The sequence below is a fragment of the Paramormyrops kingsleyae genome, chromosome 13 (assembly GCF_048594095.1).
Source record: "Paramormyrops kingsleyae isolate MSU_618 chromosome 13, PKINGS_0.4, whole genome shotgun sequence".
NCBI lineage: Eukaryota > Metazoa > Chordata > Actinopteri > Osteoglossiformes > Mormyridae > Paramormyrops > Paramormyrops kingsleyae.
The window spans coordinates 10,467,181-10,485,243 of NC_132809.1; the positions used below are offsets into that span (position 1 = coordinate 10,467,181).

Here is an 18,063-nt window from a genome sequence, read left to right on the forward strand (position 1 = left end):
CCCCACCTCATCCTAACCATCCATGAGCGAGTGGGCAAATGAGTGAGTGCCCCTCCGATAAGACGTATCGTCTGAGCGTCCCCCCTCACCAGCCCCGTTTTCATTTCCTGGGCCTCTCGCTTTCTGCCCCGTGTGGAATCCTATTGAGGAGCTCCTTACACATTCCCACCGTCATGAATATACCCTCGAAGCCTGGAATAGCCCCGTGACGCTACCAGTGTCCCATCTCCCATCTACCTTGAGAAAGTCTAGACAAGCATTTCCAATGCTTTTCGGAGAAGCTGCATCGCCCCCCCAAAACAGAGCTCTAGTGCAAGAGGAACCTGACAGGATAATGTATCACTGACAGCCCCCAAGCAAGACCTTTTGGCCACAGAGATTTCCAGTTTCAGGGCTGGATAAGCATGGTTTACCATGTCCTGTCGAACTAACACTCAAGGATGGCTTTGGCAACCCTACGGTCCTCAGCACCACCCACTTAAGGGGTGGTTTAAACAGGACACCCAGGTCTAACTCTCCACACCACCGAATCCATGACCCAGGACAGGAACTTACGGGTCCCTCACAACCCCAAACAGCGAAACATGGTCCAGCTGGGATGATGAACTAAATCATGTGACATAGGGGATGAAAAGAAATGGATACTTTATTTGGACATCAGAGAGGAGATGGGTTTGACCAAACAGGAGGGGAGACAGCCACTTCAACATCAATGCAAGAAAAACCCACATTAAAACGAAACATTAGATCATAATGTGATCTGGAATGCGTCGCAGTTGAAGTGATTGAATACGCTCGTCACCGGACTCAGCCCCACCACCTGACTTGGCCTCACCCCCCCTCTGTCTTTTAATGAGATGTTCCACACCATCATCATACACTTTGAGAGGATAAAACCAAACGAATAAATAGGGTCCCTGAGGATACAGCAATAGACCTGAGGGAACCTAAGCGTGGTGGTCATGGCCCTCATCCCAAGAGTCTCAGAACAAAGATGCTGGCTCCACGTATTTAAATTGAACTCCCCGATAAAATATTCAAATATACATGAAACTGCAAGTCCCTTTTCAGTGTGTCAGCAGAAACGTTTTAAATAATGTAAGCTCCCCGACCGCAAACACCCACCCTTGTCCGGCCGGACTAAGGCAGAGTGGCTTTTTCAGCCCTAACCTTCACACGACTGGAAAGCTCACCGCCATTCTGACAGATCTACACACCCATCGCCTTGGTGACAGCCCTGACATCTGCCATTAGGGCTTAAGGTCATGCAGGATTCCCTTCTGCTCTCTATGCTTAGCCTCTTTGTGATGAGAAATGGCTCAGGTTCAGAACTGATACAACAGGGCTTGCGTTAGCATTTTACCTGAACTGCTAAATATTCTACAGCACACTCTGCTACAAAGGGCCCAAAGAATAACCAAGAGTCTAATGAGGACCATATTTTGTTATATTTAAGCTTTTTGTGACTATGTGGAATAACATCCTGCTGATGATCATGCTTTAACATTTTTCATACCTGATTTCCAGGCATCCTACAGTTTCACACACACAAACACACTCAAATTTCACAAAGATATTTATTTAGTTTTCTCTGGAGAAGAGACCACATAATTCAGAGCTCTGGGTTTAATCGACACAGCTGGGAATTGTTCCAGGAACAGCACGTGGGATTCTAGGGTTCAACAGCAGCTCATACCCTGGAAGTGATCTTTCAAACACATGTCCAACTACTCAGCTCCTGTGCAACAAAAACAAAAGTCGACTGTCTGCTTTCGACCCAAAACAAGCAGTAGGCTGCAAACGTTTTTTTCACTGAAACTCAACAGCAGTCCCTGGTGGTCGATCCATGTTAGTGCACCATGCCTGGCAGCCCAACAAATCTCGACATAAGACATTGAGTGTAACTAATTAGTGGGGAGCGAACATGACACCACCCTCTAGTCACTGTCCTCCTAGAAGCACAGTATTAACCCTCATAGTCCCTGGTTAAAAAAAGCACTAAGCATACTCCTCAAAGAACAGAATCCCAACCAAGGCAACAGGTCTAACCATCTAATCGATGAATTATTAAATTCAATCAACGAAGCTAAACTGTGCATGTTAGCCCCTAGTTGGTCCTGCCCTTCTACCTTTCCTCATGATACCGGCTGTGGTTGTGATGTACCATACACCCCCACACAGCCAGCTACACCACACATCTCCCTGTGCCAGCTGTGTCAGTACCTGCCGCGGAAGTGCTCTGGCGCTCTGTTATGACACCTTTTCAGGTACACCAGCGCGAGTGTGGCACGTGTACCCACAATGCGGCGGTCCGACCATACGAGGGTGAGGTTATCAAAGGCAACATTCACATTGGGGAAGGGCTCTATACTTGCGTGGTAAACCTGCTAATCAGATTCTCTCCCACAACACGATTTAAAAACTACACGTCAACACACCCACATGTAAGTATTAAGCTCACTTCCCACGGGTACAAGCGCGGAGAGATTTGAGAGGCTGGCATTTTTTGGTCTGAAGTCTAAACTGCTGAGCAGCCTCCTGATTCCACAGGCATACTATCACAAGTTTAAATAAAAACATCAAATAAATAATAAAATAAAAATAATTCACTTCTCTCACCCAAAGAATAACAAACACCACCTTCAGGCACCAGGACGACAACATTCATCAAGTGGTATGTGTCAATCTGGCCAGGCTTCCTACGTCAGAGTACAAAACCTATTACGAGGCGGGGATGCCCTTTTACTGAGGAGACACATGGACCTGCTTCAGATAAGAGCGGCAGAGCCAGCGCTAGAGCTCCGGTTCACCTAAAGAAACTTTTCAGCCTCATCCCATTAAAAAAATCTCCCCTCTTCATTCACGGGAAAAAAAAACAGAACGGAAATCGAATCACTCGGAAGAATGACGTGCCGTGACAAAGAACGGGCTTCCTTTTAATTAATATTTAAGATCTGGAAAAAAAACAATAAGGCGGAGTAGAATGAGGTGAAGTATCTTACCATTAATGATCTCATGGGACTGAGGGAAAGAAATAGATTCACAGTTCCGGAGCAGAGCAGCGATGCAGACATTCAGCTCACCTCTCCAGTCTTCCTCTGCTAGTGACTCCCAGCCACTAAATGACTGCTATTGTTCCCCTACTGTTTCTGATTACACACAATACCGCCTCTAAGAACTGAAAGTAAAAACCGTCCTCATTCCAGGACTGAGGAATTCCAAAGCCCCGTAGTCACCACTGAATGTATTCTCTTCTTCGGCAACAAAACACGGTTATGATTTGCCTTTTAATGCAACGCCCACTCCACATTGTGAGTTTGTTGCCGAAGGATGGGGTGGATGGTGAGGAACGCTCCTGGGCCGAGCGCTCGCCCAGAAACTACGTAGACAAAACACGCATTGTCGCGAGTAAGTCCTACTCATTTGCTGCTCCATGCGCTCGGCGCGTGTGCTGTTACGCAGCGATTCGGGACGGGTGTGGCGTCACCGCTGTAATCTCTCAGGCTTCAAATGTCTGAACTTGCTTCTCTTCAAACAGAACAACGTGCTAAAACAGTAACAATTACAAATGCACAACCTGACCTTTCTGCCCGCTTCTTTCTAGTTAAACACTAAAAGGATTACAATCCTATTAATTTCCGCACATGAAATGTCTACAGAAAAATAAATGAGGATACTGTTGACTTAACCTGTTTGTTTCAGACACCCTTAGCAAACCAGCATCGGTCTTCCGTGACTGTTCATCCAGTAACTGGTCACAATGAGCCCATAGCCCATCCCACGATAGAAAGGGCAGGCTGGACAAGATGCCAGTCCATCACAGGGCGCATTCACACGCAAATATACTATAGCAACAATTTGCCGAACCACCAGTTTCTGGAGAAAACCCACGCAAATATGGGTAGAACCTGTAAACACACACACACACACACACACACACACACACCAAACTTCAAAAGCAGTACAAAAATAGATTCCAGACTAAATCAAGCAAGAATTGTCACACCAGCCCATCCAGGGTAATATTAAGACAGGACTTATTGTCTTTCAATGAAGTGGAAACTCGAGTTTTCAACTGGCCTTTTGGAAAGAGCCTCGCATGTCACCAAAGTCAGAGATCAGGGCCAAACTAATATTGAGCCAATATTATAAGCACTTGAGTGCTTAACTTGGGATCAGTTAAGGGGATTCAGTAAGAAGGCCAGCTTCGTCTCTTTCTTTCCGATGTAGTTAATTTCCGGAGTGTGCAACCACGATTTTGGGGCTTCCCAAAAAAAGCACAATAATAGACAATAATAGCTGAGAAATGGGGCCGCGGAGCTGATAGACACAGCAAGAAAGCGGGCCCTAGGTTTCCTCAGACAGAATTATATGCATGCTTCATATCTCCCAAGAATCATAAAGGTCATAGAGGAGGCGCTTTTCATCTGCTTTATGTGCCGGATGATCTATGAATTCTGACAAGTAACTCCCGCCCCCCCCCATGAAACATGATGTAACACAACGCAACGTTTATCGGTTAGCCCCTACTGCCCTAACACGGGCTGACACGCCAAGCGGCCCACGCCACAGAATCATCCATTCAGGTTTACGGCATCTGATATTTCACTTTGAAGCAAAACCCGTAATGGCAAAGAGTACCTTTTGGTTCCTGAGAGGCCTGGGTCTCCGTCCTGGCTACCATCCTTGGGGGTGGCCAGCACTGTGCCCCCCCCTGGGGCCTGGGCTCCCCAGCACCTCTGGGAAAGGCTCTCACAGCAAGCCCCCATTCTTGGAAAGGCAATTTCATCCTAGTCGCTCGCTGGACTCTCCATTACCAATGAGTACAAGTCTACAGCAGCTCATCTTGGGAGCCAACGTCGGTGTTTTCTGCAGAACCCCCCAGAGGTGGTGGTTAAATACCCCAAACTGAGTGACGGAATGGCTGGTCTGACCCACAGCAAGGCACAACCATCCACTGTACCAGGATAGAATCGCTCTTTTGTGCTTCCCTACCGCCTCTCAAAGTGCCCCCAGGGCCCAGTTGTTTTTATGAACATTACATGTCAACACTCATCATCAGTCACCACCCGTGGGATATTAATGTGATGGTCCTTCCGGGCTGCCCAGCGAGAAAACCCACGCCGGGAAAAGCCCTTTTAATTACTTTATAAATTTCCGAAAGATAAATGTGTCCAGCTTCACTTCTTCAGTGAACTCTCACAGGAGAGCCAATGAGCAGAATGTGTAAACGTGGTGGGCCAGGTGGCTGTGAATGATTTGCGCGACTGGATCACATCTCGGCACCAAAGAAGCCGCTCAGACACATCCGTGGAGAGCAGCCCTTCATTTCTTCCATTCCAGGACCAACAGCAATGGTGACTGTAGTCCACACAACCAGACCAGGAGGTCTCCATTGGGAATCCTCACGACCTCCACAGACTGATGATGGTCTTCTCTTCACCCAGCAACATCCTTCTTTGAGTTCTTGAAGTGAATAGATTTGCCCCTGTGCCCTTAGAACTGGACTTCATCATGCGGAGCACAGTATCCCCACTGCATCATCAGACACGCTCATTGCCATCAATGTGACATCTTCCTACAGCTTAAGGGAACCATTCTCAGACCCCAGAAGATCTGGATTTACTCTGGCACACGCAAAGAGTGCCAAGATTCCAAATCCCTCATTCTCTGACCCTATAGGCTTAAGAGATAACCGGGGTTGCCAACATCCATCACTTAGCAACCTACACCTTGCCAATGAGTTTGACAGGGAGAACTGAAAAGCCAACGTGATGGTTTGCTGTGACAGGCTAACAGCCTTTTCAATTTACAAAAGGATCTTTGTCTGAAATTACCATAGAGTAGGAAGATATACAAGTAATTGTTTTGTGCCCTGACAGCAACAACTGTCAACAAAACAGAGAACATCACCCGGCAAAAAGAATTAATAAATAACAACAGGAAAACAATTCTGATTCACAAGTTCATTCAAATCACGTTAGGAGGAACCTTAAATAAGCAGGACAGACCTGTTAAACCTTTGGTTGTCCACACCCTACAAATTATATTCAAAAGGCATCTTTTGCCTTTTAGATAATGTCAGTGTTGTAAAGGTTAAATATTCACCAGAGCATCATTTGCAAATTCTGGAAGTTTTTTTTAAACTACTTTTAAGAAACCACATAAACACTAGCTGTAAACATGCCTTTTCTGAAACAGTTACAGTTTATCCACAGAAGGAAATGTTTCAGTTGCCCATACTTCAGAACCTCTATCAGTCATCAGCTGTTGTGGCTGGGTGAGTCTCACTCATTACGATTTCCAGCCAAGTGACTAGCTCCTCGTGACGACCTTTCCTAGCCCCCGACACAGCATCTAAAGATGAGCCGTGGCTCAAACTTCATTTTTAAATCAAATTAATTATCTCCCCTGCCACGATAAGGCCATGTGACGATCTTATCTCATGAGGAGTCTTCACAAGATCCACAAGCACCTGACACACCTAGCCCTGCTCTTTATCACCATCTCAACTCAATTCACACCTCGGTCCAGGTCCAACCAAACGCCATCAGCTCCCAGATCACCTGGGTAATGCAAGAACGACTGTGGCAATTCAACACACTGGATTACTCATTCCATCCGGTGAAGACACACCTAGCAAGTAATTAGCCAACATCACTGACATTTAATGAAGAAAAAAAAATAGAGGACACTCCACTTCACACACTCCCTCAACCCAAAAACATTCCACGCATACTCCCATTCAACGGGCAAGCAAATGTTCCTCACACTAAGCCTGACCCCTCCCCCACTACCAGTGAAGTTCACTTCAATCCCCCTGCCACCCACAGAGTCATCTGAATAGCCCATGAAGAAAAATAACTCAGGCATTCTTAGAATTCTGTTAAATTTTCACAGCCAGGTAATTATTTAATTTGAATTCCTTGGTAGATGTTTTCCACCAAGTATAAGATAGTCTTCTGAATTAAAGGATGGGCAGTAATGCAATTCCGCTAAAAGGTTTGCAGGTGACTTCAAAAGTATTTTCTGCTAGCTGCTGACTAGAAGCATAACTGCACAGATACAGGACTGCAGGCTCCGCCTGGCCTGCAGAAATGTTTCCTCAGTAGCTCTTACTGCTCCTGTGAGCCTCTTCTTTAAAGCTTTCAACATCTTTGTGCCTGAAGCATCTCCCGACTTACTCTGCCTGAGCAATAAGCGGGATCGGAGTGAACAACAGACATAAACCTCTCAAAGAGACGACAGAGACTGACCGTAGTCTGACTGAGCTCTACACTGCTGTCGACCCCATGAGGGAGGGCATACTGGACTGGGCAGGGGAAAAGCTGGAGTAGGCTTTGTGTTCCATCAGAAATCCAGCACTCCCAGTCACCGGCCCTGAGGGATCTCGGCCGGGAAAAGAAAATGCCTTTGTCCACATAGGACACTATTGTAACCAGGCACCATTCTTTGAGCCATCAGCGGGGTGTAGGGTTGCACCAGCACTGAGTATTCTCCATCCTCTGACCTCTCTTTACTCCTCACCGCACCATTCATTGCAGAAAACACACACTAGCTGCCCTTCTGTATCTTGACGTCGCACAGTTTCATACCTCAACATTGCCCTTAGTTTAACATGTAACAAAATCTGGATAATTCATAGGGGATTTGGTGGCTGGACCACATGAGCTGTAGGAGACGTCACCAACAGAGACACACTGAGAGTGGGTCGGCCAGGCACAGGCTGACCTGCTGTCCGCTGGGGGCGACGGAGCTGAATCTGCTTCTACCACAACAGAGCAGCCCAAAACAATCACCCCCATTGTGCCACTGTGCCAACAACGTGCAAGAAGAATCACAGGCTGTTTCCAAGGCAGTGGCATGCGGGGCTGGGTCTAGGAGCACTGGGGGGAGGGGCTTGGAGGAGGCGGGGCCTGCAGGGTGTGGTCATGGTCTTAACCACCTACATCAGGGTTATTCAAATCACGGTCCTCAAGGTCTGAGCACTGCTGGTTTTCCAGCCTTCCTTTACCTGTCAGTCAGGTGTGAAGCCTCTGACCAATCAGAATCAGTAATTATTAAACTAACTACCTGGGAGAACTGAAAACAAGGCCTGGATTTGGAATTGAGGTCCAGATTTGAAGAACCCAGACCTACATCATTGAGAGGTCATCCCAAAAACCCGCACCCACACCGGCTCTCCGAGGATCAGGCTCGTCACCCCTGCAGTATATAAAGGTATTGCACAGATACGGCCAGTTTTGTATAAAACTGTCAGAGAAACCACCTGGATGCATGAATTTTACCGGCAGCTGGCCTGAAAGCCTCCATATCCTCACAGGTTGGACAGCAAAAGGCAGCCGGCCCCCTGCCTCCACAGCCCTCTCCCAAAGCCCCACCCCTCCCCGCACACCCTCCGGTTATACAGCTCCCGGTACCTTTTCACACCATCATCGGGACGACACAGTCGGCCTCTTAGCCCTGCGACTCGCACACTCAGCCGGCCGGTACAGGTCTGACGTCCATGCAGGCCCGGACACCGGATCCGGAGTGCAGCGGGGATGCAGAGACCACCCACTGGTGACACCATGCAGAGGACAGTGTCTCACCCGTCCACGGCTACGGCGCTGAGAGGCGCAGCTCCTTGGCCAGTAAAACGCAGCCCCCTCCCCAAATCACAGACAGTTCAATTCAATCAAAGCAGAGCTGGGAGGGCTGTTGTCCCCAAAGTCTAAAACAAGCCACACTAACAGCCAACCTGCACCTCCTTTCATCTTTGTCACATACAAACATGCGTCCTGCTGCCTCCACTCATCACACGGGAGATTCACAACAGCTCAGGGGCCGGTGGAGGTCATCTGCCATCCAGAAGGGTTACGGATTCCACACAACGCAAATTTCTAATATAAATATCAGAGAAGCTTCCAGATCAGTTCCCTTGGCACCTTGCATAATCACATGAACATAACATGCCGTACTTCTGCCGGCGGAGGGGATCTGCGAAGCTGACTCTAATCAGCCGTTCCCGTCTTTCTGTTAGCGCGCTAACTGGCAACATGAAAAAGGAGGTTAAAATCACTTGTAAAATAATGGTAACTTTGGCAAAACGAAGTGGCCCAAGACATATCAGACGTTACGGTACCACTTCAAGGCATTTGGGATGCAATATATCGCTGCTTCACACATTTAGGGCACAAAGGTGGCATATATGAAAATGAGTCTTGCAAGATTACAGCGACATGCAAAAACAAAAGTGTCTCCACGACCTACGGAGAGCAGGGGTGCAAACAAATGGGTGAAATTCCAGCACTGAAACACGTGGGGAGGTTCAGCCGCATCCGTGAGGCTGTAAGCAAATAATTAATGTTACTTAATGTTTAAACTGTTAAAGGATGTCAGGCCTCATCTGTTCCTCAGTGAATACAGAGACAGCAGCTTGTCGTCGCTCCCCTCAGAAATCCGCTTCCCTTGTGGTTTTGCACTCTAACAAAGACACAATGTTCGAACCCAAGATCAAAAGAGGATCTGTCGAGCAACAAAACCCAGCTTCTTTTTATGGATCTGACACACTGTTGTTTTCTTGGACCCTTGAAGGCAGCACAACGATCGCCTTCATGTGGCTAACTATAGAAGTGTCAGGGGTGACATATTTCCAAAATTATTTTCGTTGACCTTTAGGCGGCCGCCCACTTCACAGCGACGTCCGACCCGGTCCGTGGGATCTGCCTTGGGGAGGCGACATGAATCAGCAGCAGCACCATCTCGAGGTTAAAACTGCATACAACACAAAATGGCTGGAGGTACCTCCCAGCTCTTCAATCCTTGTGCATCCATCCACTCATCCATCCATCCATCCATCCACTCATCTGTCCATCCGTCCATCCATCTTCCTACCATTTATCCTGGGGGGGGCTGGAGCCTGTCCCAGACAGCATAGGGCCCAAGGCTGGAGGAAACCCACTTAAAAACAGCATGCAAACTCCACACATACAGGAGACATTGGTATTCAAACTTTGAATCTTAGGCGTGTCGTGCAAAAGTGCTCCCCACTGAGCCACTCTCTGCAGCCATCGGGAGACGCTCGATTCAACTCAGCAATCAAAGCAATGACCAGAACAACCAAATAATCAGAACACCCATTCAGATCATGCCTGCGTTTACATCATATCAGCAGCCTTTATGATTGAAGACATTACTACTTAGTAACAGGCCTAGACTTTTGTGAATGGCTTACTGGTAAACACAGATTGAATAACATCAAGCACTGAAACAGACTTTAGATAAATGCTATACCCCCACAGGCCACATCGCACCATCACCCCTGCTGTAACCTAGCAGAGGATACGCTGCCGTTAAAGTCAGCAGTGATGTCACACATAATGAAGATTTACTGCTTAGAAGTGGATGGAATTGCAATGTCTGCAAGTATTTCACACTCAGAAACCAAAATCGATAAAATGTGTTTATTCTTATAATCTAATATTCCCAAAAATCAAATCATACCATCATAAAATGTTTGAGAAACACAATTAGCAAGCTCCCCCTAATCATCACAAATGTCAATTCTGCAAAATTATGGTTTCTGATGTGCTTTTATTTTAAAATTGAACTCAAAATGTGCAACTGCGAAACGCCAGCTCAGAAATGAAGCTGGCGATGAACAGAAAACTGAAGACGGCATCAAACAAAATAAAGAGATTCTGGGGGGTAATAATTCGAGAGAGCTTGAGCAAGCAGGCAAGCTTTGAATCCATATCACCCATCTGCTTTCCAAACACTATACATTCCAGGGGATCTCCTCACTGAGGGCTTTCAAAGCCTGGAAGAGGGAGGGATGGGGCTTTTCAAAGCCGACCAGAGCGTTTGTTTTACTCTGATCCCACTTCTGTCGTCTTACTTTCCAGCAAGATTTCGAATTCGCACAGACACCATGAAAGTGAAGCCCACATCACCAGACGGTATCATGAATACGCAGATGCACAAGCACAGCCAATAGGCCCCTGGGGCCAGGTTTCAGCGGTGGACTCGGTCCGGGCCGCGTTCCGTGCCCCCCCCCCACTGCGAGAAAAAACTCTCCATCTCATTCTGTAACACTTACTCCTATACAATAAAATGGAACTGATTAATTTCACAAGTCTTACAGCAGAGTGAAAAAACTTGTTGAAAATATATTGCAAAAAGTCTTTAAAAGTGTCTGGGGGTTGACAGGATAGGAAATGACAAAAAAAAATAGCATTTAATTTAACCTGCTATGAAGAGAGGTTAATGGCTAACATAACATACAAGTGCTTAGCTTTCATCTTCAGCACTGCACTGCTACTCAGGCTGGATAGCGTACAGTGAGGGCTTTGCAGTACTGCCATCATTCATTATCTGCTGGCTACATTAACTGGAAATGGGTTTGACCGCCCCAAGAAATGCCACATACTACAGTTCAGTACATGAGCTTACTCATGCCTTCAATGAGCCAGCCTCATCATCACCTCCTAGAGGCCTGCTCTGGTCATTGCACGTGACACGGACAACTGGTGAAAAAAAAAATCCAAAGGCTTGGGCGGTATTTTATACCATCCAGTATACAGTATTTTAATGGTACAGTGGTACCTCAACCCACGAACAGTCCTGTTCACGAACAAATCGGGTTAGAAACCAGATGTTTCAAAATTTATTATACATAACAACAAAAATATCACATTTTCGAAATTACTGTATTGTTTTTGACTATTACTCAGTCTTTTAAAGTTAATTGTTTAGTTTTTTTTGGGGGGGGGGTGTTTTGTGGTTCTTTTCCATGTATTGTTGTCTTTCGAGCGACCAGCCTGCCAACAAGCATATGCTAGGTTGTGTATGGGTCCGCCTGTTCTCTCGTTCCCTTTTTTGCTCTTTAAGGTTATTTTAATTTAAATCATAAAGAATTGAAAAAAATCAGTGTTTCTGAGGTTTGAACAAATTATTTGTATTTACATTATTTTAAATGGAAAAAATTTCAGAGTCCTCGAACAAATTAAGTTTGTGAGCCGAGGTATGCCTATATTTTCAAAATCAATGCCTTTCTGGTATTTGGTGGTGTTGGGGGTGAGTGGTGGGGCTCCCATGATAAAATACAACAATTAACAATATAAACAAAAATACCATGGTATACCATATTACTATAACAGAGCCCAAATCTCGTCCAAACCATCATACGTGTTTCTCGAGGGGAATTATCGGAGCTGCCACACAAAACCATCCCTGACGCGGTCGGTCGTCTGCTCCGGGACAGGGTGTTCTCCCGATTCATGATACAAGGCCTTCACAATTGCGCACATCATCTCCCAGGCGGCAGCTGGGTTCAAGGGGCCGGGGCATCGAGCTCCATCTTCCGAGGCACCCGGGCTGAGTTACACACGGTGAAGGCCGTCTATTCATCCCACATGCCTCCCTGACATGCCTCCCTGAACTCCGTGTATGCAGCAGGCACACAGGGTCAAGAAGTTCATTTAGTGTTTGGCTGAGCATTAGAATGGCCAAGGCGTGTGATCGGCGCGATTCTGAAGGCGAAGTGATCGTTGGCACTAGATGTGATAGTTCCAGCATCTCAGAAACAGCGACCCTCCTGGGATGTTCATTCACTAGTGTCTAGAGTTGGCAGAAAATGGTGTGATTATTAAAAAAAAAACACCCAGTCAGTGGTAGTTCTGTAGGTGAAAACACCATGTTGCTGAAACAGATTGGAGGGGAATGCCCAGACCCATTAAAGCAAAGGCACTAGTGTAAAAATAACAGCTAAATACAAAGGCTTCTCTAAACGTTAAATTGATGTACCTCTGAAGTGGTTCTGGTAATAAAAGTGCGTCCTAACTGACACTAGCTAGGACTACTGCTGTACGCAGGACAGCTATGGTGTTTCATCCGAAAAGCCAGGCTCTTCAGCACTGACCCAGAAGCACCTACCAAATGGACCTCTAACAATTAATCCATCCGCTTGCTGAGTTTGCCCCTTCCTGAGTGCAAGCCCATGCTCTCCACCAGCACCCCCCCCCCCCCCAAACACAAGTGGGGAAATGTCACGGCAAAATGTCAGTGCTGGCTGAAAGGAACGGCTCCGGCGAGACTGTGCAAACACCGCACCCCCGTGACCAAAATGCAGCCCAGCCGCAAGCGAACCTAGCTGTGAGTCAAGTAGGGCACTCCAGTGTTTCCAGAAGATTCCAGGAGAGGGTCAACATCACGACAGGACCGGGGGTCACCCTCTGTGGCGGCACCCCTCCCCCCAGTTCAAAGGCGAGTGTGCGGCCACACGGCCCCTCCCACTGCCCACGGCAGGAACCAGCGGTCAGGCGGACAGAGGGACATTCCAGCCCCTGGGCAGGCATGAGCAGAATTACAATTAGACTGTTTCCACAGCACTGCAAGCCATTGTCATCAATTTCCTCAATTATGTGAGAAAAGACAGTGTGAGATTTGGCCAGGCTTGTTTTTGGGTGTGTGGACCCGCACATATAAATCCGGACTAAAGGCTCTGATAATTCAGTTACGACTCCTTGCTTCTAGCAACTCTACTGCAAAAAAAATAAACTTACACTACCAGTCAAACGTTTTTTGCACACACTGAGATTTTCTACATTTGCCACTTGTCACTTGACATTTACTAAAAATACACTCATTGTTCTTTGCCAACAAATACATTTACAGTATGTTCACCATTTGAGTACCTTTATTAGCAACAGAATGTCATGTTTTTGATTCATCAAAGTAACCTCCTCTAGCAGTTATAAAAGCAAAATTTCAGGCATCCATTCTACAAGGAACATTACTGCTGTTTCGTGGGATGAAACCCTTAATTAGTGCATTTAAAGTTAAAGGACAGCCTAGAATTACACCACACAACCAGACATGCACTGTTACATACTCTTTCCATGTTATAAAGGAAACTTGTTTTATTTGAATTATATTTTCATTTATAGTTGTTCGCCGAGCTTTCCAACGCTTAACAATAATTAAAAATCTGCAGTTTTTTCAATAAATGGAAAAGTGGTGAAAAAAATTTGACTGGTACTGTACATATAAAAAAACCACTGTCTGAACATTCTGTGTGAGGCACATTCACCTTGGTCCTCTCATGTAGCATGACATGAGACGAGTCACCTGTTAGAGAAAGACAAGCTAGAAGTGGCAAGAAAGGCTTGATCAGACCCTGACTCCACATAGATTAAAAAACTCTAATATGAGAGCCGAGATGAAAATTATGAACAGATTTATGCTATCGACCTAAAATGACTTACGTAACCATCACTGTACTGGGAGTCTGAGCGCAGGGTCCCCCTGGGGGCAGGAAGTGACACAAGCAGCTCACCAATGTGTAAATTTTGACTGATAAATTTTAGATCAATATTGTTAATACTGACACAGGGGGGCGCCAGTGGTGAAAGTTGCTCAGCTTTGCGGAGTTAGCGGAATGACGTTACGTAATTTCATATTTTTTTATTCTGTGGAAAATGGAAAAAAAAAATGGTCTGTGGACGAGATTTGATAAACTTGTTACGGATTGCATACAACCATCTCGGGCCAGTACTGGGGGAGGGGGGGGGGGGATGCAGTAGCATGCCTTATTATTTTACATTGGAAGTTGATACCCTCTTTTACTTTGTTGAATTAACCGATAAAATCGCTCATCCTCCATCACAGAAGACATCTTTTCATCCAATATGATCATCTCCATTTTAATAGTAGCTATGTCTAGCTCTGGTGTTTCTAACTTTGAATATTAATGAAGTTTAAATATCGGCCGGTAATACCAGCCAAGACTGACATGTCGGACCGATGCCCATCCACCAATACCGATATGTTAAATGATATATCGTGCATCTCTAACATCATGTAGCCACCATAAAAGGAGTCGACTGACGAGGAAATTCACTGAAGTTCCACCGTTCATGTGATTATTGTAATAGAACTCTACACAAAGGCATGTTGATTGGATTCCCTTTATTAATAAAATTAGCTGTTTCAAATTTTCATCTCCAGGCAGAAGGATCGGAACCAGTAACCGGCATTTTGCAGAATCTTCGGCAAGCATGTGGCCATTATCGTGAATATTCTTCACAAAGCACCAAGAAAACTAAGGGAACCAAGCAGTAGAAACTAAAGAGAAACACTACAAATCAATCTCATTATAACAAACTGAACACCTTAATAAGACAGGATTACATGCAATGCATCCCAATATCATCAGAAAATGACTGCTCACACTCTTGAAACACATATCAGAAAATATATGAAACAAAAAGGCCACTTTGCATTACAAAGCAACTTTCTGCGCACAAATGAATTTACCTAATAATGAAGAAAACAACAACTTTTGGACAAATTGCCATATTTTTCCTTATCTGAACGTCTACTTCCTGTCAAATTAATCCACCCCACTTCCACACATTACCACTATTTATGAAAAAGAGCATTACAAGGAAAGGAAGTGATGTCACACTAGGTCTCTTCAGCAGAAAGGACTTTTACTATTACAGTAACATCATCCACCCTCTTTCTGTAACCACATGTCCTGTTCAGGGTCGTGGGAGGGTCTGGAGCCTGTCCTGCAGGCCACAGGCGCAAGGCACAGAACAACCCAAGATGGGGCACCAACCCATTGCACTCACACACACTCAAACTCCACACACATGAAGCCCTGGCGGAGCCTTAATCCCCCGTCCCAGAGGTGTGAGACAACAGTGCTAACTACTGCACTACAGTGCCACCCCAGTAGCCTCATAATCAAAGAATTCCTGAAATTAGCAAAGCCATAACTCTCCCCTTGGGGGCTATTGATGTCACAATTATTAACGAACAGTTTCAATATTTGGTGTTGGAGATGCACTATGTTCCTAGGCTATGATATAAACATTCCAGCAGTTGGCAACAAAAACTTAGTGGTTTGATTTGTTCCAGGAAAGCACCCACTATATGCTTTTGTCCTGGAGTATAATCTGCAAATACTGCACTATTTATTTTTTTTAAATAATCCTTTTCCCAAATAAAAATCAAGAAGGCAATAAAATAACAGAAGACACACAAACTACATTCTGAATATTAAACCTGACATTGGGAAAAAAAAATATATATAGCATAAAGCATTTGAACAACATTTATGCACCGCCTTGATGAAACTGTACATCCTGTAGATTAAAAGTCAGAGAAATACATCAGACACATGCATTAAATATACCACGTCAGCAATGCTATACTGTAAGCGCTACACTCATGGTGCAGCAGGACTGTTGGTTCAGAGTCCTGAGCCACTTTTAGACTCGGAATCATTCTGCTCTTGACCTCTGCTCCACCATCACACGTTACAGTTCGCCTGACAGCATAGACGGCGTGTTTGACAGCGTGATCTCCCTGCTGATTCTATCTCTGTGTTCACACCCCAATGAGAGGTAAAACAGAACGCGTCAGGAATTTCTTAAAAGTACATTTTGACTTTTTTGAGGCCAGGGGTGTTTTTCCAATGTTTTTAAATATGCTACAGGAACCATCTAGTTACTGATTTCTCAGGAATGTTGATTACAGAAACGAGTTTGCCTTAATGAATGTATGTATTGTGTCAGTATGATTAAATAACATAAGGCCTTATTATTAACTGGTGTTAGACCGTATATTTTGAAGTGTAGATTGTTTTACTAAATTCTTTAGTCTATATGCATAACAGGTTAACTTTTTTACCCATTCAATAAATCTCGGGAAAAATGTGTCAGACTACCAAACAGAAAAAAATACATACTGTATAACAAAATAGCATGTAGCTATTGCCTTCTTTGTGCACGGACCTAGAGCAGGTAGTGGTCTACAAGAGACAACCCCGCACCTTCGGTCTGTAACAGAGGGAATGCGGTTTATCCAGATGTAGAACACTGCCTTCCTGCATTGTGTAAGGAAGAGGGGATCAGACCTTGGTCAATTAGCCATCCCCATAAAAATGTAAGCAGAGAAATGTCTACTTACTAACCTTAATCCAGTGATTTAAAAATCCTCAAACCACCAAAACTATATCCTAAACCGTACAAATGACCGTTCAAGAGACCGGTAAGGAATAAAAGTATCAGAGATAGAGAAGTAATCGGTGAAGACTTAAAAATGTAACACATTAATACTGTTTTCCATCTGAAACAGACGTAATCCCCCAATTCCCATGTCGCTATCCGAGTGGGAGAATCACCGAGCATAACGACTACAGTGCATCGGCTTCTGCTTTCGTGCGGCACCACTAGCCACGACCAGCTTTAACTCCACAAACTTTATGCAAGTGACACTTAACTGGCAGAAAAAAACTCTAAAATATTACCTACAGTTTATAATAAATCTTTCTCTGGATCCCGATCTACCTTAATGCAACTATTTATTACAGCCCTTCATGTTAATAGAGTTTACCGAAGACTAACCAGTCTGAGCCATATTTAGACCGGAGATAAATGACAACTGGGGGAATGTGAGCGTCTCCGCTTAACTCGTATAGTATCACCATGTAAAACATTAATAAAAGAAAGAGTTAATTACTTGATGAAGTAGCTGGCCCCCTCGTCTGTGAATCCTTCTTCCCATCCTCGCGGTAGATCTGTAATGGGAAGGTAAGTTAATCAGCGAAAGTATCCACGTGTATTGTATTAGTATATAACTAATCATGAGCGCAAAAAGAAAAAAACGGGAGGGAGATTTAATTAAGCTGCAGGTGCATATGTGTTATTCGGGGATACCTGATCGCATCATATGTCCGGAGTTGACAGGTTCACCAGTTCGGGGATGGAGCCAAGTGGTGCGATGAGTTTCATCACTGGAAAAAAACAAAACAATATAGAACACCTGCTCCCGAAGCAATAAACTTAACTAAAAGTACCCAAAGAAGCATGAGCGGCCAGCACAGCAGCAACCCATCAACAAGATACTCACTTGATAAAAAAGACCCGGCCATCTTTGCAGACCCCGTAAGAACAGTATGCAGGCAGCGCGTCCCGGCCGAGCGGAGCCGCCATGATCCTGATTTGAAGCCTTATTTCATGCTGCGCTCCGGGGGCATGCAACAGATCCAACCACCACCACAAGGGCAATCCC

The 18,063-nt window shown here is 45.2% G+C and overlaps 1 protein-coding gene across 5 annotated transcripts in view; it reads right to left on the bottom strand.

The window, feature by feature from the left end:
* LOC111842594 (pleckstrin homology domain-containing family A member 7-like) overlaps positions 1-18,063 on the bottom strand; it is a 90,068-nt gene extending 72,005 nt beyond the window's left edge. For 2 of the 5 annotated variants that reach the window (XM_023809344.2, XM_023809337.2), the window contains exons 1-3: positions 17,902-18,063; positions 17,709-17,785; positions 17,512-17,569 (exon numbers count right to left, since the gene is read on the bottom strand). In XM_023809344.2, the coding sequence (XP_023665112.1) occupies positions 17,512-17,569; positions 17,709-17,785; positions 17,902-17,984 (218 nt within the window). In that variant the 5' untranslated portion in view covers positions 17,985-18,063. The remainder of the gene's footprint in view (positions 1-17,511; positions 17,570-17,708; positions 17,786-17,901) is intronic. The other 3 variants (XM_072698169.1, XM_072698168.1, XM_072698166.1) reach the window with 2 other exon arrangements.